Below are 27,172 nucleotides of genomic sequence, written 5' to 3' on the forward strand. Positions count from 1 at the left end.
GGCTTAGCAGGCATTTCCAATTCCAACAGATTGTTATGATACTGAACAACTAGTTGATTGCAATATATACATAGCCCGAGAACGGTACTATCGGGATTCTCCGCTTGTCCCACGTGCAGATTCTATTGTCATGTTTGCATCATGCTGGCATTTTAACACCACACTGCGAAAACGGAAGCAGGCGTGGCATCACAATTTGTCCACGTAGTGTGAATTTATGTGCCAGCAGGTGTGAACTGACTTCTCGCCAACGCTTAAATGGGGAGGGTGGAAATGGAATCGGGGGGACGTTGGGACGTCATACCAGGTGCAGGTCTTGACAGAAGGTTGCGATAACCTAGCAAGGGGTGTCTCACGTGTCTTAATATTAAAGAACATCGAAGCTCAACTCCAGAAACTGACTGTGTCTTACTACATGGGTGTGTGAATGATTTCAGTGTTCCGTTATAAGGTATTATGGTATCCCTACACTGCAGAAGCGAGTAATCCCCGAAATTCCCCTTTGAGCCACATTACACTATTATAATTAGAAATAACGCCAAGACGTTATACCTGCACGGTGCATGCTCCATTTGTCGTGGCTATCCACTTTTCTTCGTCATTAGCATTTTTCATTTCCTTTTTACTCACACTCGTTAGTAAAATGCATATAATCCGAATTTTATATCACAAGGTAGTTTTGACCCCTTTTATACATTGGTTTGTCTGTTGTCGCGTGTACGCATGTACCGTAAAGTGCCCAGTGCGTGCATGGTGCACACGTGCAACCTTTACTGTTGTTAAAATAACATTTACTTATCTCCTTGTCTATTTATTTATCACATTCTGTTTATATACAGATATTTTCTGTTCACAAATCCATGATTAGTGCTACGCGGTTATCAAAACAGTAATAAACACAAGGTGTGCTGGCACATAATGCGTGCATGCCAACGGACTGTGTCAAGTAGAAAAGAAATTATAAATAACTGTTTTGAAATTTCTACAGTGGCGATTATTTTTTTTCTGCGTAAAATTAATGAATATAATGTAGTGGTATATGACGGTAATGTTTTTGTTTGTACATTAGGGAATGAATGTAATACCTATAATAGTAATTTCCAGTTTAAAAATAAGTGTTTCTATTCGAAGAGTTTTATAGAATTATTTTTAGTAGTATCCAGTTTAATAGAGGGACATATCAATAAATGTTGAAGGCTCAAAAATGAGTAATGTTAATTTTTAAATATAACAGTAATTGTATAGTTTTCACAAACTGAAATTAAAGCTCAACTGCTGAGAACAGAATATATGAAAAGTAATTGTTTTTTTCACAAAAAGTGACATTTATCACCTGACTGATTTAATATCTCTGCAAATTTGGTCCAGAAAAAGGATTTTGTTTATGCCCCCGCCACATATAGCTCCATTTTCCCCACTACCGATTCAATAGGTAAGAGGAGCAGTGGATGTGATGGCGGGAGAACTCGTGGGCATTATCCCCCGGGGAGTGAGAGGCAATTCACGTTGCTCTATCGCTCTCAACGAGATCACGGCGTCTGTTTTCGCTTCCAATCCCGGTATCCAATTCGATGAGCGGAACACAATGCAATTCGGTCAATATTAAAGGTGCCTTTGGACAGCACCATTCAAACCGTTTGTCGCGTCATTAGCCGAACATACCCCCCCCCCAATAAACTCGCCAATTAGTGCACATCGCGCCCAGAATTGTGGGAACATCTCGCGCATGCTTCGCTCGACGACCACCACTCTTTAATGATATTGTTCCATATATCGTGACGTAATGTGGCATATGTGAAATGCAATCGCCAGTTCCGTGTCCGTGCTATGACTTCACGCAGTATTGACATCCAACGTACCAGTAAATGCATATGTAGTATTTATAACATTTGTATCCATAGCAACATTAATACTGTAGTTTTATATAAAACGTAAAAAAAATATGGTAATTCTAAGCTTAATATGAGTGGCAGTTGTTGCACTGATAACAAACGTGGGGTCACCTTGGTATTAAATCTTATTCCCTTGACTTATAAACATGGATCGTGCCTAGCATACTATAAGCTAATTATCACTTTTTGACAAGTGCGCTTAGCGCACACAGTAGTGACAATATTATTTTAGAATCTGTCTAGAATTTTCCGTCAAGTATGTTAAACTTTTTTAGTTCCCGTTTCGGACAAATTCCGAAACCGTGGAGTATTAATTTGGGTCATGTCCATCTGTCCGGCTGTTCAGAGTGATGCCTTAATGGCTGATCTAGGCTTTTTTACAAATTACACAAAGACAATACACCTTGTCTTACAGATGTATTTTCTTTATTTGAAGATCTGAACAAAATGGCGACCGGCCGGCCATTTTGGATATCAAGTTTTAAAAGTTTGTATGGTGATCATACATATCAGGTTATAGGTTCACATCATCTTGTCAAACTAACTAACTAAATAAATTAATTTAAATTGCTATGAACACATTAAAGCGGTTTCAATGAATAATGAATTAAATTAAAATTGATTCTTGCGTTACAGTACTATTACATTATATCTTTTTTTTATAATTCTATATTGTTCCTAAACGTTTGAAAAATCTTGAGATATTTGTCTTTTCATTGTTATATGAAGCAATGGTTAATTACATACATACAATGTGTGATTTTCCCCGGCTTTTCCCGCGAAATCTCGCGTATTGCGTAATAGACAGACGTGGACTGAACGTTTGTCTCAACAATCAAATAATTTGATTTTGAACTTGATTTTTTCTTTGTATAGTTCAATTTCTAAACCCTGGAAACCCTGAATATGGCGTTGAGATATTCTTACATCAAATTTGTAATGCACATGTAACTAACTGTAAGGCCGTCGCCGATTGGCTGCTGAGTTGGACTGACAATTTTTGATTTCAAATACCCCAGAAAAACGTTCTATGTTGTTTGTGTAATTAAGTGTTCGTATACAAGGGGATTCTTCCACACAAAAACAACGAATTCGGCCGAATTGACTTAATATTACCTCCAACGGATCGTTTTTCTGTGAAAGATTGTTTTTTTCCCCTGATTTGTAGAAATCTGAAAAACGCGTTTCACAACTTGTCTCTTTATTTAGTTTCATGCCGTATTCAAGATGGCGGTTCCATATAGTCAAGATCGTATTTATTTCATCATCACTGTGTCTATATATATATATATAGTCCATGCGAGCCCGATCCGTGGGTATGACCATGTCACCTTTTTCTCTTCGGACGTGGTGACGTTGTTAGGTTTGATTTACAACTGGTTTCGACAACGAAACACTATTATTTGATCTTGAGTAAGAGTTACCGCAAAACGCTGTGATAGTCTGACAATGGCCAATAACATCCTTTTTCTCGCGCCCTCTAGCGCCGAAACGTTTCCGTGACGTAAAATGGCGTAGATGGAAGTGGTTGTGTAATCGTTCGTCATTAGAATACAATAATTCTGACAAAAACGTGATTTTTATGGACACTAGAAGGCAGATTAAAAACGATTATGTGAAACCCTGCCCTTCCATCAGAAAGGCGCGGTTTATGTGTTCGGCCACAGAGTAATTGTCTATCTGTATTACATAAACTTTGTGATATCGCCATTGCACTTATATTTTAAATATTTTAAACGAACAGTATTTCTTTGACTAGCTGGAAATAACACACTACGTAAGCGCGCATGCGCATTAAATTACTGGCATGTACTTTTAATTCCATGCGCACGCAGTTGCGAACGCTGTAATGTTAAGTTGATATGATTTAACTATTTACTGTTCATGTACATTCGGTGCTATTTCTGTGCTAAGCAGCTACTATGAGTTTTCAATTATTTCTCAGTACTAATTGTTGTAATTAATGCTGCCTCGTTACTTTCACCATCTGTACAGCCAGATCCGAGGGCAGTGTCTGGCTGCGTTGTGTAACAGAGATCGGCGTGAAAGGGTGTTACGGTATCTAAACGTAATAAGCCCGGTTATTAATGCATCACCTGTTACTCAAAACAATGTGTTGTTGTTTTTTCTTAAGCCCGCCACACACCCGCCTATATGACGCGACGCGACGTGGTTGTTGTAATAATGGCAAAATTATGTGATTGCAACGACAAGACGAGGAGTGCAGACCGACACCACGGTATGATGTAGCACTTGAATCATTGTCCACTTCCGCTTTCAAGTCCCATTCCCTGATTGGCAAACACAAATCGTACACACGTTCATTTATAGTCTACATGAGGTTGAACTTTAATTAAGTATGTAGTGTCAATTGTGGTTTAGTTTTCACGCTGACACACGCTTTTTTTGCGGAATTGCAATAATGAACACGTTTCCAAGTACAACATTCAATATCGTCATGAATACAATCATAAATTCACTTTCAATCGGCGTAAATAGCTTATACCATACAAATCTGCCAGTTAAATGTCATGGGTATGGTTGATATTTGAATTTTTACCAGAGTATTTATACTTTTTTAATCATAAATTAGATAAACGCGTGTTAAAAGTCGTGTTACAAAAATTCAATGTTTACATTGATTAGTCAAATAAAAAGGAACCGTACGATGTTTTAGATGAAATAAGTTATTAGTACGTGATTCTAAAGATCCACATGTTTTCAAATGTGTATGCGCATAATGCATTGAATCCGACATTTCCATAAGTTTCAACCAAACAAAGATGGCCGCTGCACATCCGAGCTGACATCACAATATCGTCAGTAGTCAGCCCTGTGGTCAGTATCTGCAGTAGTAGATTTTAATCACAATACATCAATTTAAAGGAAATTAAGTGTGAATACTTTGGTCACGATACTCATCACAGAAGGCATCGTAGCAATAACATGTTTTATGGCAACGAAAAGACCCATTATAGAAACTCGTAAATCGCTTTGTAACGAGTCGCAACAACTCACAATTGGCTTCCATTGCGTGACGTCACTATGAAATACGAATACAAAACTGTCCCACGCAAAGATCTATGTCTACGAATATATCTCTGACACCACGAGATCTTATGCTCGTCGTTGTTTGGTCGATGCGTCACACGGCAGTGGTACTATTTTGAGGACGCCCACCAAAAAAAAAAAAAAATGCCATGCAGGTGTTCGATTGTCGAGCCTGACGAAAGCGTACGCGTTGTTTATAGATTCTGACTATTTTCAAAGTGATAGGCTCAGTTTTTCCATTTCGTAGCACAAACGGTGTGTCAGTAGCACGATTTAGTCGTCAATACTACGAAGTGATTTCGTTTGTTTATATTCCTTCGCCTGGCAATCGACATGACGGTCAGCTTCTTTTGTAAATTATAACAGAACTGTTTCACCCTCTACAGTGCGTATACGAAAAAATCATTATCAGCTATTGATAAAATATTTTAAAACTTGTATACCAGTAATAAGAATTCAACAGCACGAGATCCCTCTTATAACAAAAACACGCCAAGAATACGCGTGTTAAAAATCTTGTGGCTTCTCACCACAAAATGGCGGTGTGTGGTGGCAGAGATACTTTCGGTGTTAGTAGCCGCAACTGAGAAACTCTGGTAAGGAGAATGGTATCGCCCCCTCCCAATGGTTCTGAATTCTCCGCTGCCATCGCGTTCACTGTTACAAATAGTTTATAGTTTTCAGAATTATTGTCATAGCGACTTATAGCCGAGACTACATGTCGGCACACAGCTCACATCGCATTTAAGTGCGGATATGTGTGATTGACATTTTCCGGCGGTTTGATATTTGTGATATGGAGTTTGTTCCGTGTGCTTAGCTATGTCACCCACCGTGGACATCTTCTTGACAGCCCAGTTACAGACCCCGTGAAAGTATTCCTAAATTAACATTGAATTATGTTAATCGATGCGCCTAAGGCACCTAATCTAACGGGTTATTGTTCGGTTTGTCTAAAGTCACCCTGGTCACTTAGTTCGTACATTGCCCGTCTCTTTCGCACTGTTATCCGCCCTTTCGCGGTTTAGATCCAAATCGATAGGACTAAACTCAAATGAAAGCGCACTACATGTACACTAATCTGAAATTTGAAATAAATCACACCTTTTTTTACATTTCAGGGAAAGTGTGGCTCCAACTAGGTTTGAAAGCAAAACACAACATGAATACAAACTATTATATATTCAAAATATGAGTGAAAATTCTTGCGAAAACACACTTGACATGTAGTGAAGTTGAAATCTTCTACAAATAGCCCTGACAATTGACACAAATGAATATTGACCTTTATGCTATTATACTTTGAGTAGAAACATAACTGGAAACAACTCGCAACCTGATTAACCGTATATTAGGCTATATTAAACGGAAATGAACCTATTTCCACGTAGTGACGTCGACGTGCACAGGAAGTATGTGATGATATTACAATTGGGTCATGAACCTGGAATGCACCCTGCGCTCACCGGTAAAGGGGTAGGGGTAGGGAAACCAGATATTCTTCCGATCAATAGGCTTTCTAGAAAATAAAAAAAAACAAGCAATAGTTTTTTAAATTTTGGTAATCTTCGCTATTGTGTAAAATATACCTGTTTTTCGTTTATCATCCATATACCAACCTGATAGATATATTAATATTTGGAAAAATCGTCTTTTTCATGTTTTCACTCGCTTCATGGTTGACAATCACCAAATGGCACAGACGAACCTACTCACCTTTTCATATTTTCACGACGTGTCCAAAAAATTGGTGAAAATCTCGGAATAATTATGTAATTTTCAGTCACTGTATTCGTTTCGAGGGTATAGCCAGTTTGTTCACAGTATAGATTCGATTTTCTGCTAAAAATAGACTTCTCACGTACATTGTTGATTTATGCCAAAGGTTCTTATCACCGAGCACGGGGGCACTGAAATATACTAAATTGAATAAGACTGATTGCAGATATGCTTAAGTCGTTACCACGGCGGATAGTCGATATTTGCTAGGCATTTTCATAATTTCAATTCGGTGTCTGTAACAATTGATTTATTTTTTTAACCCAAACAGAATTGATAATCAAGGGAAAAGGAAAACCGTGTATATCTGATGCGTCAAATAGGGGTATTCCACATAAATAAACACATTTTGCGCTCAGATCAATTTCTTAGTTTTCTGTTCAACTTCGATAGTATTCACATAATACCGTTGCTGTGAGTTTGGACGTGGAATCTCCATATGATTTCATGAATGGTTTGTTAGAGTAGCTCCGGGTGATGCAATGAATGACGTAGCAGTCGCAGTATCACCTTACGTGAGAGCAAAGACTGAATTTGAATAATTTAATACCCGACAAAATAAGCGTCTCAGATGCCCGTGATTATGGTGTTGCAACAGATTAATGTAACCATGGCAACCGGCAGTAAATGGCAACACGTGATATTGACTTATTGAGGAGAACAGTTGGATTAATTTCAAAGCGGCGAAATATTTATTAAATTCGTGCCTGAACTACGAGCTGGTAATTTGTAGATTACACCTGATATCTCGTATCGAAACAATACCCCATATCAATATTTATTGGTCACAGGATACATGGACCGCTATTGAGTTTTATCGTGCCTTGCAGTAATTTGTTCTAATCGTATCAATTTTTTTTTCTCATTTCGTTCAATTATTGAAAAAAAATCTGTTGAAATATTGATTATCGGAATCCTTCGCTATAGAGATAACTGATCCGTGAGAAGCGTTAGGCATTTGCTGTTCCCTCTCGTCCAGCACAGCAGCCAATCAGCGACGGCCTAACGCTTAGATGACAATTTTGAAACTAAAAATTGGCATTCCAGCACAGCAGCCAATCAGCGACGGCCTAACGCTTAGATGACAATTTCGGTTTCAAATACTCCGGCTTAGTGTTCTAGGTTCTTCGCGTAATTAGGTGTTCGTATGCAAGGGATTTTTCCACACAAAAACGACGAATTCGGCCGAATTTTGTTATCGGTTGGCTTAATATAACCCCAACGGACCGTATTTTTGTGAAAGATTGGTATATTTGTCCTGATTTGTAGGAATCTGAAAAACGCGTTTCACAACTTGTCTCTTATTTAGTTTTATGCGTCATTCAAGATGGCGGCCCCCATATAGTAAATATCGTATTTATTTTATTATCACGTGTGCGCGAGCTGACTGTGCTTGCACGGTTCGGTGGGTAACCTGCACAGTTTGGTGGGTAACTTTCTCAGTTTGGTGGATGATTTGTTCGATATGGGACTCATAGCGACGTACATGAAATTCGAACACGCGCTGCGCGACGACCACCGCGCTGTAATAAAGTATTGAATTTCTTTCTTGATTGTGTTTGCCATGTACCCTTGTTGGAAACACTTTTTTTTCTCGAAGAAAGGCTTAACTTGTGGATTTGTGACAACGCTTTTATAGCATAGTTACATTCCTGATCCCTCATTTTCACGCTGTGTTTAGTTTATGTAAATTCATTTTATTTTGCATTCTATTGTGAATTTAATTGATTACATTTAAGCGCATGCGCAGCACTAAAGTAAAATACGTTTTATTGACGCGTCTCCACGTTGAGTTACTGTCACGTACTATTAGCACAAAGTACATATACATATTTCATCACCGGAATAGTTCTTTGTCTGCAGTGGAAACAATGTTCTTAGTTTACTGCGCCGTATATTACAACCTATTGTGTATATATCATCGCGTGACACCCTGCAAGTACGATTAAATACAGAATGTTCCCAATAATGCCTCGTCAATATGTCAATTTTGTTAGGGTTTCAAGTGCAAGTACACCGATGTTTATATGCTAATTATTGTAGAAGTTTCCTAGGAGACGCTTTTCTCAAAGAGCCACAGTCGCCGTGCCGCGTCGTGTTCAATACGGGTGTCAGCACAGACCTTCGATAATTTAAAGCGGGGGAGTCGTCACGATGCGTCAGATGGCCATAACGTGTCACTGTTTACAAACAAGCGTCTACCCATGAGCCTTTGCGTTTTTTAGCGTGTGTTGTTGTCGCTTGGGACTCAATTTCCGCGCGTGCGCAGGTGACAACACTCCCGCTTTAAGGTCTATGGTTAGACTGGCCCAGCCGTGGCAACTTTTTAATTTTCTTTTTTAAAATCGTAGTCCGAAAAAGGAATAGCATATTCATTGCTATTACTTATTCATAATATGCAATAACGTTATGGAACCCGGAACACTTCCAAAAAAAACGGGAAAGTACGCGTGCACTGATATCACTGATATCCCAAGTACTAATCATCACATTTCAATGAAACTTTGTACAAAGATGCTCTAGGACAATGTACAAATATGATCAGTTTTGGGTTAAAATCTGTTCATATTAATTCCCTAATTAGCATGATAATTAATATTGTTTTGATTTTGATCACATTTCAATGAAACTTGGTACATAGATGGTCTGTTACATTGCGCTGACCTTATTAGTTTCACACTCAAATCTGTTTATTTTAATTTTCTGATTTTCATAATTAGTTTTCATTTTAATTTTGATTTTTACTGTGTCTCTACTACTCTCAGCACACCGGAGTTCTTTCTAAGCTTTCTTTGACATCTCGTTAGTTTAACGATTATTTAATATTGAATCTACCACGAGTTACTAGATTGTTATCTAAGCAATTTGAACAAGATCCTTGAGTACAAATCCCTTCCGGTTTCACGCCAATCGGTTTTGAAATTGAATTGTCTAACATTGCCAATGCTATAGCGTAGTTAAATAGTTTTGGAATTGGAATTTCTGTTTCTGGGATTTCTGTTTGCTATTTGATTTTAAAAACTAGGCAAATCATCTCCCCCCCCAAAAAAAAACCTGGTCACGTGACTCATTGGCTCTACGTATAAAATACCCCTGTTTTTCAAGTTCTAACATTGTTTATTGTATTGTGCCTTCATATCAAAAATAGACGTCCGTTATTCGTTTCGGTAGTGAGACAATAAAAGTGGTTGCAAATGTTATTTCTCTCATACATGTATACTAAATTTACTAATTTAACAACGGCTTAATTGTAATGTTTTCATCAGTATGTCACGTGTCTGTAGGTGAACCCAAACGTGTCTGTATCGAAATCTAGATTATGGGTACCTTCATGTCTGATGTGAATTGAAGGTGCCATTTTTTTGTTCTCTTCAATATTATATAGCATAGCGTACCAGGAAATCACACACGACCCCATGGCAGGAATTCCTTTTTTAATTTACCATCCACTGTGAGAGAAATTGAATTTTACGTCTGTTCAACTCGGATGTTGCATTCATCATATTTCAGTTGTACGTCTGTTTTGTAGCGGAATCATAATGCAAATAGGCAAGGGAATTAATATACCGACATAGCATTACTGTCTTTTAAGGTCTATGCTTATAGTGGTGCAAATGTGTTCGCATCGATACTAAGACCAACACTAAGATATACTTTTCTGTCAACATTCAATTTGTATCGTTTTCTTCAATCAATGTTTCCCTCCAGTTTTCATCTGACGTTGCTTTGCCTATGAATGTAATGGTGCAAACGAACCTAAATTAATTAAATTAAAACGAAGAATAAAATCGTCACACGATATCAGTCTGTTGTGATAGCACATATATTTTACAACTATACCTAAGAGACCACCACAACAACAAATGGCATAAAATGCCATATAGCAGCGATTTGCATAGACCACAATGTAAACACCCGCTAGAATATTGTAATTGTTTAAATATTGTAGACATCAACAAATTTGGAGATATATCCCTGTCGCAGGAAACAACAATAGAATGCACTAAAACAGAGAGAGAAAAAAATATTTAAAAAAGAAAATGACAATATTTTATTCATGTGTGTTGCGTTCTACCTTAAACCTCAGACGAGTCTGAGCTTAAATATACGCATTGTATTATTAAAGCGGGGGGGGGGGGGGTCGTGACCTGTGCCGCGCGGTAGACGGCCATAGCGTGTCGCTATTTACAAACATGTGTCAACCTTTACGTTTTAATGTGCGTTGTTATCGTCGCTTGGGATTGAAATCCCGCGCATGCGCAGGCAACGATCCCTCCGCTTTAAGGTGACGGTGTACTTTACTGGTAAATTGCTTATTCTAGCTATATTTATTACATACATGTTTGTACAATGAGTGGTATTGTGAAATGCTTGATATGCACAGACGTTAGTGCCATTTAAGGCAGTCTGAATATTCCCACTTTTGCCTAATTGTCTCATTCCAAGCGTTCCCAATTCGTGGGCATATAAGTGGATACGAGTGGAGCATAATAATGTGTGTTGTAATGCACGACAAACCGGTTCCCTTCAGCGTTATAAATGTTTATAAATAAGAAAAAATTCAAACTGAAACGAAAGATTTCTATTGATAGATTTAATCAAATTCGAACGTTTTCAATTGACATCGTTACGCATTGTCATTGTTGATTGGCTGATTGAAGTTAATTGCCTCTGATTTTTATAAATTTGGATGTAAACTGAGAACAGACTTCTCAAGGTAGAGTGAACCAAGTGAGTATTGGTCACCAGATCCGGGAGGAGAATAACACAGTACATTGGAGAGGAGCACTTGTAGCCAAGGTGTTTATTGTTCAACTGCTAGGTCTGGAACTGAGTCTAAATACTCACGAGATGTTCCATACAATGTATCAATATCATTATGCAAATAACTAAACTAAACGTCATAGCCTCAAATCATTACATTCCTTTCCCCTTATAGAGGATGAAAGCTGTTTTAAAAACTTTGAAATACACTTCAAAATACTTAGAACTCAATAATAACAAGTTAAATACATAACCATAAACACCAGCAAACAATTCTAAAATATGACTGTGCTGCAGTACCTGGATAAACTTAATATCTAGCACATGATATTTAGGTGATAGGTGAAGCACCAAGCCGCACACAACACTCATCATTTTTTTACTCATACTTCACTCATACAACTGCTGACAATTAATTTGGGAAGTCAACCCACATCTGACTGCCATGCTCTTGACAAGCCATCTGCATTGCCATTTTCGACCCCTTTTTTATGTTGGAAATTTATCTGGTACCCTTGCAGGGTCAGACTCCAACGCATCAGTCTACGATTCCGTTCGCGCAATTGATTCAACCATTTTAAAGGATGATGGTCACTCTGAACAGTAAATGCTGTATCATACAAATATGGATATAATGCTTCCACTGCCAAAACAATGGCCAAACATTCCTTCTCGATAGTCGCATAATTCATTTCACGAGGCAACAACTTCCTACTGATGTATACTATGGGATGTTCTTCTCCTTTGTCATTATTTTGACTTAACACCCCACCAATACCATGATATGTAAACTGAGAACAGACTTCTCAAGGTAGAGTGAACCAAGTGAGTATTGGTCACCAGATCCGGGAGGAGAATAACACATTGGAGAGGAGCACATGTAGCCAAGGTGTTTATTGCTCAACTGCTAGGTCTGGAACTGAGTCTAAATACTCACGAGATGTTCCATACAATGTATCAATATCATTATGCAAATAACTAAACTAAACGTCATAGCCTCAAATCATTACATTGGATTTGAACGGATTTGTTGTACCGAGAGTATTACGGTGTCCTATATTGCATAGACTCTTATGAAGCTAGTGATACAAATTCCATTGTGTTTGCAGTCCGAATCTGCCCATGATATTTATTGTAGACACTGAAATCAACTTGAACAAACCCATGTTTATATTTATAAATATACGTATAAGCATTAGTAACCTAATTGTTTTTATTTGAAAGCATTCCAAACCACCATCTATACGATTGGATTGGCTCGTCAGACATCTTTCATTCCGTGAAGCACTCGCACATCAATCAGACAGAAATTAGTTCAGTCGAAGTCACTCCACGCACTTACCTTCCATGGTTAGAACGAGTAACAGCCTGAGAATGAGTTTAAAGTGCGGGATTCGTCACCTGCGCATGCGTAAGATGGCCATATCGTGTCATTGTTTACAGACAAGCTTAAGCTATATCTGATTGGTTATTCAATACCAACATGTAAAGGTCAGAACAATCAGAAATCCAGTTTCTTTGATGACAGTTATTGTCGATGTATCAAATTTTACCTTGTACCTTGTATATATATATATATATATATATATATATATATATATATATATATATATATATATATATATATATATATATATATATATATATATATGCTTCGAGTCAAACTGACCAAAATGTACAACACAACTAAACGTAACTTACATACATATCAAATCTTGAACATGCGCACTGTGATTTTCCCAATACTTTGATATATAAACGTACCTTATTTTAACTTAACTAACTAGTCATTGCATCTTATAGAAAATAAATTAATGACTAAACCACAATATAGAACACCTAGGCATCCTTTATTGCTTTTAACATATTAGTTTTACCTTGTATCAGAAGAGCACGTATGCTACTATTCTTGTTTGTCCATGACATTGGAATAAACACACACACACTGAATGTTGACTTCATACGTATATATGCCTGTTCTTGTTTGACAGGTGCTGATATCGTAGCAAACGAGATCACGGAAGGCAAGCACGAATTTCCATTCTCATTCCAGCTACCCACGTGTAAACTACCGACGTCGTACGAAGGAGAATACGGACACGTCAGGTACTGGGTTAAGGCTGTTATGGACCGACCATGGATGAGTAAACCCACTACTAAACGATGTTTCACTGTTCTCGAAACCCATGAACACAACGTGAATAGATTAGCCGTAAGTGTCTGATGTTGATAACTGGTCTGTGCTGTTTGGTCTTTCTGGAACTATCCCTTTTCAGTTTCTGGAACTGTCTGCAGGTGTCCTAGCCTTGTTGGCGGTTATTCCCCCGCAGATGATGACCACTCAATAGAAAATTGTGTGGTTTAAGTTGCCATAACTTAGTAGTCAAGTCAATAATATCACCGGACACTGTCCTTTCACAATCTTGTAGTTTGAGTACAAAATTCCAAGTGAAGGGAGGAGTAGTGCATTTCTCATCAGCTTCGTTTTCTTGCATTTCCCCATTATTAAAATCGTTTGTGTTAATTGTTGTTAGTATCCAAATTTTCCTAGCTAAGCACATTACAAGAACATAATACCTCTGAACATGGATTCTTTCAAGGCTTCACTACTATCACTTTCTATTTTACTGCATGGTTTTGGTAGTTGTGCCATGGAAAGTGTTGTTGCCAATTTGATGGCACGGTTTCCCTGCACTTTTTTAATTACGGAGAAACACGTTCATGATTTCTATCATTACTAGTATCCCCTCACGATGTGCCTATTAGTATTCAAAATTGTTCTTTTTTTGCTTGTTTCATAATTACAGAGAAAATCAAGCGAAACACTAGAGACGACAGTGTGCAGCTTTCTATGCAAATCCGACCTAATATCCCTTGAAGTTAGTACGAATAAACAGGGCTACTGTATAGGTGAGTGGTGAACTGCGCATGCGTCATTGTTTAGCGTGTTTTCACAGTGACAAATGTATTGCGATGCCCAAGCTGGTAATTACTCTATGCAGTAATCGTATATATTGGAAAAATGTGGTACTTTTCGTACAATTCTGGTTTGTGAAATTAACATCCGCATGCACACTTCTCCTAAGTACATATTGCTGAGAAAAAACGGCTTAGACTCCAGACTGTGCATCGAAATAATTAATCTCCCCTACTAAATATATATAGTGCTTGTCTTTTGTTTGCTTGATTCGACCTCAAGCAATTACAGAATGTCGTATTATGCAGCTTACGATCTGATTCGAATTGACTGTTTTGATCTCCGAGCTTGTCATTTGTTCCCCAACAACAACGGTTGCGTAGATTTTGGTAACACGGTGAACCGCCCGCATACAATGTAGAACCACAAATGTAAACACGATTACTATTACATACATAAATTATAATCACTTTATTACTACTATTCCACCAAAACCTGTCATTCTGGAAACGATTTATGATGGAAGAGAATAACCGCTACATGGCGTTAAAGGTTTCTTCTGTGCTTTGAAAACGCCCGCGCTGCCGGGGACTTGAAAGCCGAAACAAGTATCCACAAACGTGTTGCACCGCAATGAGCTGCGATTGAACCTCAAACACTGTATTTGAGAATTCAGAGTGTGACTTCAATTTAATATACCTGTCTAGGTGATATATAGATACATATATCAAAACACCATTGGGTTCACTGTCCCATTGTTCCGAATGAAACATCAGCTGAAACGTGTCCATAAAAGAACCACATAGTAATCTATTTGTGTGATGAAAAACTATACCTTATACGTTTATTATTAGTGTAAGCCTTGGCTATACAATTACGACAATGACTGGAACCTATGGGAATGTCGACATTTATGCAGTCCTGGGTTATTACTCAGTAAACGAAACTTGTTATATTGCAGTGACGGACAATAAACGTTTATTACTCTTTGCAATTCCCGTTTCCCTCGGGGTATATTTTTTCATTGCGGAGTGCCAACAAAAAATGTAACTAAAATTGATGAAAAATCCGAGATCATTGTATTTATGTAATATGATAAAACGAAACATGATATCATCTTGATTTATACATACAATCGATCTCAAAAAAATTAGGCTTATAAGGTCACGAGGTTACGCTGTCTTCTTTATTTGATCAGCTCCATTAACCTGAATAATAACAGTTATCCACAGCACAGTCACTCTCCTAGTAGAGTGACTGTGTCCACAGTTACTCAGAGAGTTTAATTTTAAGCACCATATTCGTCGTGTATTGCTAAGACCGTCGTATATGGCAAGTAAATGGTGCAATAAATATCGTTTAACGCTATCGAAGTTATTGTTCGTTATTAAAAAAAATCATACGACTTTGATTATACCTTTTCCACACATATCTGTGCTAACATCAACTGTGAACATCTTCTGTTTTCAAACAACGCGTTATTTTTTGTTTTCTTTTAAATTATACGGTTAAATTATTGGACTTCAATTAATTTCATTGGGAAGACTGTTTTTACTGGAATCTTTATGAGACACGTGGCGTGGCGTTTCGTGACCAATGGTGGTGATTTAAAATATGATGCATTATAGCTAAACAATATCTTAACACAGCCTCATCGACTTCATGGCCGTCGATAAGCCATAAGTAGATTTCAGGTGCACGAAATATTAGTATGCTTACGTAAGCAGCGTGTAGGCTGATTCGTAGTTGGTAAACGATACACACAACATACAACATTTCTCGGTGTGTATAATCTAATATATTTCATTTTGTACTATACTAGATATTTTCACATTATTTTGTTATTATTACGCGAGCACCAACGGTATCCTCAAATAGTTAACCAACTTTACAGCGGCACTGTGGTTGGAACGCGTCGTGATCAGTATGGGTCCCATGTCACACATACATCGCGTGTAAAACACATTGCTTGTTTACACGGAATTTATACGCGAGCTGCGAAACCACTGCGGCGATTTAAAAAAACATATTTCGGATTTCATCAGCTTTCTTAGTTCTTAGCTCCCAGTTAATCGGATCTAGTGGGTGACACATCTTTCATACATGTATTCTCATCAGATTGCCAGAAAAGCTTCCTCTCACGACGGAGAACATTTCTTTTAAAATGTGGTTTTCCTGTGTTGTTGCTCTCTTGTTGACGAAATTCAAAATGGCGATGTCCCAAAGTGTTGCCGGAACTTAATCAGATAATGTCAAACAAAGTGAAACTAGATCAGAAAATGTTTCGAGGAGCAATTTTGGAACATTAAAATAGAAGCGGAATATCAACTACAATTGACGCGGACGTCACATTTATTTTATCATTTTTCTGTAACCATCATGGCGACTGCTTGTCGCAAACACCATACAAGCTGAACAGTTAATGCGCTTTACAAAAGTCATATATCTGACGTCAGTGTTTCTATGGTAACTACGATAATATTATACATATGATATCAAGTGAGCGAGGGATGTTACTGTTGACACCTGGTATTGTAAATGCAGCGTTGTATTTCGAATGATGCCGCTAGCAGCGTCGATATTTGACATATCGAATGATGTGCATAACATTCTGGTAAACTTGATACATACAGAGTATATGCATGAGTATATTGCTATATATACTTTCAAAAATGCGTATGTCCGCAATAGCACCGTACATCCCATTTCCAATATTACATCTTTAACGCCACTGGGTGCTAAGTACAGATGTGCCCTTTGTCGGCTGAGCTTTTCTTAACCACACCAGTTCTTTGAATATTCAGGGCATAGTCGTGGTAGATCATTTTAATGACAGCCATTATACTACAATAACTAGCGCCACCAATCGTTCGTGGAAGACCAATCTGAGACTCTAAAAAAACACTTACTATAATCGAAACCGAATTTTTGAAATTGAAGAATGATTGGAAGGCATCAAACTTATACGCGTCATAGGCGAATCATATTTTGGTCAAGAACTCATATTCCATCCATTTTGTGGCCATAGCGTGTCATTGTTTACAAATAAGCGTTTACCCATGAGCCTTTGCGTTTTTAGCGTGTGTTGTTGTCCTCGCTTGGGACTCAATTCCCGCGCGTGCGCAGGTGACGACCCTCCCGCTTTAAAGTGAGATGTAATGACAAACAACACACTTTCTCGTCAGAGATAACAAATTTAAGAATAAACAAACGTTGGAAACACAATATTTTTGCTTCTACGATCACTCGACTTATGACGGTTCCCTGCATTTTCGTTTGCCATTCTACACAGAGCAAACAAAAAAGATAAAATATTATTTTTCAAATATAAAATTTCCATACTAATTATATAGGCTGCTATGTCTTTCTCGCGGCGACACTCAATGAATTCTGTAGATTACTGCGATGTGAAATAAAGTGTAACGCCTTGAACCGCTCTGGTTTCAATTACATCACGCTGACACGTTACACTTCGCTGATGACGTTATACAGCTCTGTACACGATACACACGCCTTTTTAATTACAGAGCGGATACTACGAATAATGAATAACTCCAGCATTTGATTTGGATGCCGAGCACGTTGTTGGCCATTACAGTCGTTGGATGGAGAGCTACTCTTTCGATAGTGATTGCGTGTTTTTTCTATTTCTATTTTTTATTGGTCGTCGCGACGCGTCTTGTTTCGATACAGGTCACATGCCACCGATGTGACTACTGGAGGAACGCTCTCCATGACGATATTGTGCACTGTGATGTAAAGGCATTAGTTTACGACGATGAGCGTCAAGAACAGGGCTCATTCAGTGTATAACACCGCTCAACTAACCCTAAGCATATTAATTAAAAGTATACAACTAATTAAATAAAAGTATAACCCGCACAACATAATGTACAATTAGCTATGTACAGCTAGAAATAGCTAAACTGTCTGTTTCTTTCTTACAATTTCCGGTGTTCACTACCCACTCCCTCACTCACAACCTCCTTCCACAATGGCGTTTGATTAAAATCGGAGAGCTTAATTAACATTTAATTAGAAATGCGTCGCGTCACGCCCTCTAACTTCTCCATATTTTGATTGACGGGCGACTACACAAGACAATACCTTCCATTTATACACTGCTTTTAGTCGAAAAAAGGCGTGATTTCTAATGTTTTAAAGATTCTCAGTTATTTGAAATTATGAGATTATATTCACACTGTTTCTTTCGTGTAATTTCAGGAGAGCCGATTATTATGTGCCTGGAGTGTAAAAATTACAGCAAAAGTAATTTTTTAGAAACGAGAGCGTCACTTATACAAAGAGTCGCGTACCGAGCCCATGGTGAGTAGAGTATCGAATACATCATTCCTATAATTTACGACATCTTGTGGCAGAGCGCTTCTGTAACGCCAGAGCATGGAAGGTACTAACGGAGTACCTTCCATGGCCAGAGTGACGTATATGGGTTCAAATGAACGCTCGAATCAACAACTGTTTTCAAGGTGTGTAGTAGTTTGTCACCCAGAATTGTTGAATCTCTCAAAACACAGTCTTCATTGACAGACGACTATAAATCAACACGATGTCGACGTCAATTGCACTCTATTCGTGTCATCTATTACGTCACAGGCATGCTCAGTCGTCAGAAAACACGATTTATAGGAGATAAAAGTGTGTTTCCGTCGATTATATCGTGTTGTGATATACTTTCACTATATTATAATTTATTATACATTGAAATCATTTTGCTGTACACACATCATCATTAGTTTAGCAAATGAAAACATCGCATGTGCTTGATTGAGTAAACAGGAGATATGCATAGTACTGTAAAGCGCATGCGCCGTGACATTTATGTCGAACTAAAACTGTTCCGTGCGCTGCAATAACGTATTTTTTTTAATTTCATAATGAATAATAACCTAAATCAAGTAAATCTCATCGAACTATTCGAATAAACTAGAAAAATACAAATGCTCTGATACAAACTTGTAATTCGCGGAGCATGCGCATTTGTGTGCCTGTCATCTTCAGTTCACGTGCAACAGAATGTTTCGATTTTTCGATCAATTATAATTTGGTAGAATTGTAAGTTTCTTTTATGTTTTTTTTCACTGAAATTAAGAAATTTGAGTCTTATTAAAGCAACACGTTAATGAACACTATTCACATATGTCTAGTAATGCAGTGATTACGTCATTATTATCTTAGATGGCAACAAATTACGCACCACCTACAATACCTTATCACATAAAAGAGGCGATGCACCACAATCACGTGGTACATTAAGATGGACTAATGAGGAAATCGACATTCCATCCGTTCCCTTGACGACGATGTCTGACTGCCTAATTCAAGTTTCTTACTCGCTTAAGGTAAGTATTAGTTTCAGAAAACGCCCTCATTTTCGCCTCGAAAACAGATGACTGGTTGAATAGTATTGAAGGTGGCAAGGATTAGACAGCTTGACAAGGTGGTTCGTTAGTGGACATAAGCTAGGTGATTAAAAAAAACGATTTTGAACTGACTTCTTGGCCTTTAGTTATGTATGTAATATGACATATCATTTTTAGTTTTGTATGCAACATGACGTATCACTTGTATTTATATATGTAATATGCCGTATCACTTTTAGTTATGTATGCACTATGACGTATCACTTTCAGTTATGTATGCAATATGACCGTGACGTGTCACTTTGTTGGCCTGAAATGATACCCATTTGTGTATATTGTTTTGATGTGAAGACATATTTTTATCGCATCATATACTTTACAGACTTTGATGCGACTACCTTGAATTGCATCATGAGTGATTTATGTGGTAGTATGAAACCGTATTCTAAAGCATGTGTATTGAGCGGAAACCTACTTTTTCTGACAACGTCGACGTAATAATGGCGTGAATATGGAAAAAAGTTCATCCAAAATTTCCACATTGTGTTGGGTAGTCGTTTATCATTCAAATTACTTTTTTTTCTAATTTCCTTATGTCGACCTTTTTTTCTGAGGTCTATGATTCAATGTACAACACATAGAAGTTATATTATAACACGCGCTTCCTTGCGCTGATTTTGCCGATCAATATCCGATTCCATAAGGCTGACTGATGGCCACAACTTCACTTGTTCTTGGTATGAACTCGGCCAAATTTAGGATCATACTAATAACAATGTATATTTAGGTTTCAGATGTACATTCTATTTTTCAGCGATTCATTATTTTGCACTTTTGTTTATAATTATATTCAATGCAATATATTATGTAATGTCAGTCAATGGCTGTTTTGATGTTGCTATGTGTAACCCTTTCGCTCCACTTCAGTGACTTCATATTATTTGAAAATGAAAAACACTAACTTTATTGACGAGGACTAGTCTATTTCCAATTACTTGTTTTTATTTTCCGCAGGTGACCTTGCTGGGGAAGAGAACAAAACATGTGCCGACACTAGAGGTAATTCTGCCAATTACGATAGTGGATAAAGTGTGTCAAAGAACGAGGAAGTTTTCCAGGAATTCACTGCATTCCCACAGACTTTCTATCCCAGGCACACCGGACACTAAAGAGGACAATTATTTGAATAACATTACAGGTAAATTGTAATTCAGATTTATTTAATCTTTAATTCAATATGACTACTACTTTAGTTATGCATCCACTATGAAATATCAGTTTTAGTTATGTACGCAACACGACGTATTACTTTTAGTTATGTATGCAACATGACGTATCAATTTCAGTTATGTGTGCAAACGTGACGTATCACTTTTAGTTATGTATGTAATATGACATCTCACTTTTAGTTATGTATGCAACATGACGTATCAATTTCAGTTATGTGTGCAAACGTGACGTATCACTTATAGTTATGTATGCAAACGTGACGTATCACTTTTAGTGATGTATGCAATATGACATATCACTTATAGTTATGTATGCAATATGACATATCACTTTTAGTTATGCATGCAATATGACGTATCACTTTTAGTTATGTATGCAATATGACGTATCACTTTTAGTTATGTATTCAACATGACATATCACTTTTAGTTATGTATGCAATATGACATATCACTTATAGTTATGTATGCAATATGACGTATCACTTTTAGTTATGTATGCAATATGACGTATCACTTTTAGTTATGTATACACTATGACGTATCACTTTCAGTCGTGTATGCAATATGACATATCACTTTTAGTTATGCATGCAATATGACGTATCACTTTTAGTTATGTATGCAATATGACGTATCACTTTTAGTTATATATGCAACATGACATATGACTTTTAGTTATGTATACACATGACATATCACTTATAGTTATGTATGCAACATGACATATCACTTTTAATTATATATGCAACGTGACATATCACTTTTAGTTAGGTATACACATGACATATCACTTATAGTTATGTATGCAACATGACATATCACTTTTAGTTATGTATGCAGTCGTGGCGTATCACTTTCAGTTATGTATGCAACATGACATATCACTTTTAGTTATGTATACACATGACATATCACTTATAGTTATGTATACAACATGACATATCACTTTTAGTTATGTATGCAATATGACGTATCACTTTTAGTTATGTATGCAACATGACATATCACTTTTAGTTATGTATACAACATGACATATCACTTATAGTTATGTATGCAACATGATATATCACTTATAGTTATGTATGCAACATGACATATCACTTTTAGTTATGTATACACATGACATATCACTTATAGTTATGTATGCAATATGACATATCACTTTTAGTTATGCATGAAACATGACGTATCTCTTTTTGTTATGTATGCAACATGACGTATCACTTTTAGTTATGTATGTAATATGACATCTCACTTTTAGTTATGTATGCAACATGACGTATCAATTTCAGTTATGTGTGCTAACGTGACGTATCACTTATTGTTATGTATGCAAACGTGACGTATCACTTTTAGTGATGTATGCAATATGACATATCACTTATAGTTATGTATGCAATATGACATATCACTTTTAGTTATGCATGCAATATGACGTATCACTTTTAGTTATGTATGCAATATGACGTATCACTTTTAGTTATGTATGCAATATGACGTATCACTTTTAGTTATGTATGCAATATGACGTATCACTTTTAGTTATGTATACACTATGACGTATCACTTTCAGTCGTGTATGCAATATGACATATCACTTTTAGTTATGCATGCAATATGACGTATCACTTTTAGTTATGTATGCAATATGACGTATCACTTTTAGTTATATATGCAACATGACATATCACTTTTAGTTATGTATACACATGACATATCACTTATAGTTATGTATGCAACATGACATATCACTTTTAATTATATATGCAACGTGACATATCACTTTTAGTTATGTATACACATGACATATCACTTATAGTTATGTATGCAACATGACATATCACTTTTAGTTATGTATGCAGTCGTGGCGTATCACTTTCAGTTATGTATGCAACATGACATATCACTTTTAGTTATGTATACACATGACATATCACTTATAGTTATGTATACAACATGACATATCACTTTTAGTTATGTATGCAATATGACGTATCACTTTTAGTTATGTATGCAACATGACATATCACTTTTAGTTATGTATACAACATGACATATCACGTATAGTTATGTATGCAACATGATATATCACTTATATTTATGTATGCAACATGACATATCACTTTTAGTTATGTATACACATGACATATCACTTATAGTTATGTATGCAATATGACATATCACTTTTAGTTATGCATGAAACATGACGTATCTCTTTTTGTTATGTATGCAACATGACGTATCACTTTTATTTATGTATGCAATATGACGTATCACTTTTACTTAAGTATGCAATTTTTCTTTTCCAGATTTAACAACAGAACAATTCCAGCTAAGCGCTTCTGGTGAATGTGACGTCAGAGACGGCCAAGATGACAAATATATTATGGGGGAGTTGACCTTTACTCCCGTCTACCCCTGCGTTGTCACAGACTAAGAACTATATAATGTTTCCAAAAGCCACAATTTTTAAAAGGGCGATTATTTGTATTTCCCTACATTCCGACTGTTTACAGTTAATTCCGTCCTATACTGCGAATAAATATTTACAAACAAAGTTTTCTATATTGTAATGCCAAAGAGCTCATTGTATGAAAGATGGGAATATTTTGAATAAAGAGTAAATTATTAAATATGCATTTACGAGTGCTTTATTGGTTGATCAACTGCAATAACTTGTGTTCATATTAAACAAACCGTAACACTTCTGTGTCGAATTGTTTCATATTAAATTATTTCATTGGCATATTTAAGAGCAAATAAATATTGTGTGTTGGTGCTTAAAGGCCGTGGCCGTCGCGCCGCGCATGTGCGAGATATGGGACTTATATGAAAAAATATGGCGACTCTGACTGTGGCGCAAACCAATGAGTACAAACTGATACGTTGCTAAGCTTTAACTATATAACTTCTTTGGTGATTGGAAGGTATCAAAGGAGTTATCGGCGGTAATTAGTGCACGTTGCGCCTTGGTCAAAACACGTACTCATGATTTTTATTAGAAGAGCGCATTGGATTGTGGGCAAATAAATGTTTATCAACACAAATGTCGCACATGCGCGGCGCGACAATCACCGTTCTTTAACCAACGTTACTCTCAAAGTATAATACATTTGGCCTTCTCATTGAAGTCTATGTGATACTATCTCAGGATGGAAATCGATTCTAAATTTATTTTTTCAATCCCAGTTTCCACCTGGGATCTACAGAATATGAAACCCGACACTGCGGTACCAGCGATCTGTAACTCACTGTAACTGGTTTATATATTGCTCCAAAACAGCGGCCTCTGTGCCGGACGTTTGTTCAACCTTTGTTTTTAACACCCGTTGCATGAAATAACAATTGTTAGCAAAACAGATAATTTTGAATGCTTTATACATTTGTTTTTCCTACACGCAGTTTGAAAACAAATATATGATATAATTTGTAATTTTGTTTGGTGAATCGCATACATTGAGGTAGTTCGGTACTATTAAAACATGAACAAAATTGTTGGGTGATGACTCACTCAGGAATGACGTCAAAAGACTTATTTGCTTTAGTTTGGGGCGGGTGGGTGTGTTTGACCTCAACAAGTTTACATCCTACAAAAAACGATTTTTATTTATTAATGAAGTCAAACAAATCTTGGAATATTTGTAGTTTTTTTTTTCTATCCAATCATGGACAAAAATAACAGAAACGAAAGAAACACACACCCAAGACGAGAAAATGGTTTGGTCCGAGTGTAAATATGTGCGTCAATTTCAGGTCATGGACCTAGAGCATGCGCAGAACCCTGAAACGTATGCGTATATTCCGCTTCATTATTACAACCAACTGCTCTGCAATACTACTGTCCGATTATCAATTTGTATTTAATGGTGAATGTAGTCTGACGCCATGATCAGTATTTATCAATTACGTTTCAGTGGGGGTGGGGGTTTGGGAAAAAACTAGAGGAATTAAGTTTTTTTTATCCTACATTGAACTTTTGATGTTGTCCCTTTCATGTACGTCGCTCATATCTAAAGCGGGAGAGTCATCACCCGCGCATGCGTCAGATGGCCATAGCGTGTCATTGTTTACAAACAAGCGTCTACCCATGAGCCTTTGCGTTTTCAGTGTGTGTTGTTGTCGTCGCTTGACGACCCTCCCGCTTTAACGTTTTTACGGAGGCCATTTTGGAACAATTTCAATAGGATTCCATGTAAAAACATTATTCAATGAATAATATCAATTTCGTGGAAGTCCTACGTAGCCCTCATAAAACTACATACTAGTATAATTGTTTCAGCATAGGTCGCCGGACAAAATGTTGAGATATGCTGCAATGTTTTTGCCATAGGAACCAATTGTAAACTATTCAAGAAAACGCATTTGTGATCAATTTTCGGGGTCGATTTGTAGAAAACTTCGGTGACCATATATTTTTGTTTCAGAATTTTGAACATTTCAGTGACCCAACTTGAACTTTTCTTGCTGGATTTGAGGATTTCTGATTATTTTTTTAATCATGATGGCCACGATAGCAGTTGAAAGTAAAAGTCCAACATATATAGGAATTAGCGTAACATAAACACTTATTGAAGATTATATTGATCTCAGAGTACTGCATACAATGTAATTCACTCAATAGGCCCATGATGGCACTAAAAAGGAAATTAGTAGCTAAGTGTATACTTATTAAGCCAAGTGTACTTTAAGTGTATCTTCCATTAAGCTACGTGTACTTATTTCAAAGCTTAGTGCGCTCTTTAAAGTTAAGTGAACTTTTTCATGTAAGTATTTTTCAAATAAGTGTAGATAATACTAAAATTGTCTTGTTGCTTCTAGCTAGTCACCTTATCAATTATAGTGATGGTTAACGTACAACTTAAGCAGCAGACGACCAAAGCGTATCGCTGTTTACAAAATGGCGTCAACCCATGAGCCTTCACATTATACCGTGCGTTGTCACAAGTTTTCGTCACTTGAAGCGGGGAGTCGTCTCCTGCGCATGCGTCATTGTTAACAAACAATAGTCTACCCATGAGCCTTTGCGTTTTTAAGCGTGTGTTGTTGTCATCGTTTGGGAATCAATTCCCGCGCGTGCGCAGGTGACGACCCTCCCACTTGTGTACTCATCATGTGGGCTGTTTACAATAACCACTCACGCAGATCACACAAAAAACACGCAAAAATGGATACACGTGGTCCGCGTGTTATTGACAAACGACTCGCTGAATATATGCACATCCTGTTATGACCTCTGATTGTAAACTTTGGGTTACCCTTGTATGTTGTGAGACAACCAATGTGACAGCAATCAGATCGAAGGTCGACAAACGTCAGCAACGATAACATAATGAATGGCCTTGTAAGAACTTATCTCCATCAGCTAATGTGTGCATAAACGTGATAAAAACAAAGTCTATTTGTCTAAGTCAAAGTATAAACTATCAATCTCTTCTTCATTCACGCGCATGTTTATGCTGGCCACAGTCCATCAACACAGTTTCTTGTTGAGGGACTGTGTGCTGGCGTATTGAACGTGAAGACCTGCACCCTCAACGGCGGCTTCAGTGCCGTAACTGTACACCTAGCTGAACACGAAATTCATATATTGCAAGTAAATTTACAAAACAAATGCTTTATTATTAGTTGTTTCGATTTGTTATATTTTCATCGTTTTCATATGGAAACATTCCTTGCATACAAAGACCTTATTGCATGGAGAACCTGAAATACTTTTCCGGGAATATATGAAACCGAAATTATCGTTCAGTTGGAAAAGTGGCTAAGGTTCTTCGTGTAATGAGGTGTTCGTGGGCAATTGTTTTTCAAAGCAAAAACTATGAATTCGCGATCGGTCGAATTGTCATCGGTTAGCCCAATGTTATTCCAACGGTCGGTTTGGCTCAATCTGATTAAAATCTGATGTAGTGTACGGGCTTTAATTATTTTGGCTATAAACTTATTTTAATTTTATTTTTTATTACTTTTGTTATTAATGCCTTTTAAAATTATTATTTTATTTTGATTTTAAGATTTTTTTTAAATTCCGCTCTACCTACATCTGATCCGACGCCTATGTAACGAGATTTCAACGAGACCTACTATCGACGATTTTAGTCAACGAATCACAGACCTCCTTCTATAGCGCACATGATGACGTCACCGAGCAAACACACT

General features: G+C 37.0%; 1 protein-coding gene across 1 annotated transcript in view; it reads left to right on the top strand.

The window, feature by feature from the left end:
- LOC100376783 (arrestin domain-containing protein 3-like) overlaps positions 1-23,573 on the top strand; it is a 37,206-nt gene extending 13,633 nt beyond the window's left edge. The window contains exons 2-7 of the mRNA XM_002737346.4: positions 13,478-13,698; positions 14,294-14,396; positions 18,628-18,729; positions 19,600-19,763; positions 20,799-20,982; positions 23,326-23,573. Coding sequence (XP_002737392.3) covers positions 13,478-13,698; positions 14,294-14,396; positions 18,628-18,729; positions 19,600-19,763; positions 20,799-20,982; positions 23,326-23,453 — 902 coding nt within the window. The 3' untranslated portion in view covers positions 23,454-23,573. The remainder of the gene's footprint in view (positions 1-13,477; positions 13,699-14,293; positions 14,397-18,627; positions 18,730-19,599; positions 19,764-20,798; positions 20,983-23,325) is intronic.
- The last annotated feature ends 3,599 nt before the right edge of the window (positions 23,574-27,172 follow it).

This window comes from Saccoglossus kowalevskii, chromosome 14, assembly GCF_978046115.1.
Source record: "Saccoglossus kowalevskii chromosome 14, keSacKowa6.1, whole genome shotgun sequence".
NCBI classification, from domain to species: Eukaryota; Metazoa; Hemichordata; class Enteropneusta; family Harrimaniidae; genus Saccoglossus; species Saccoglossus kowalevskii.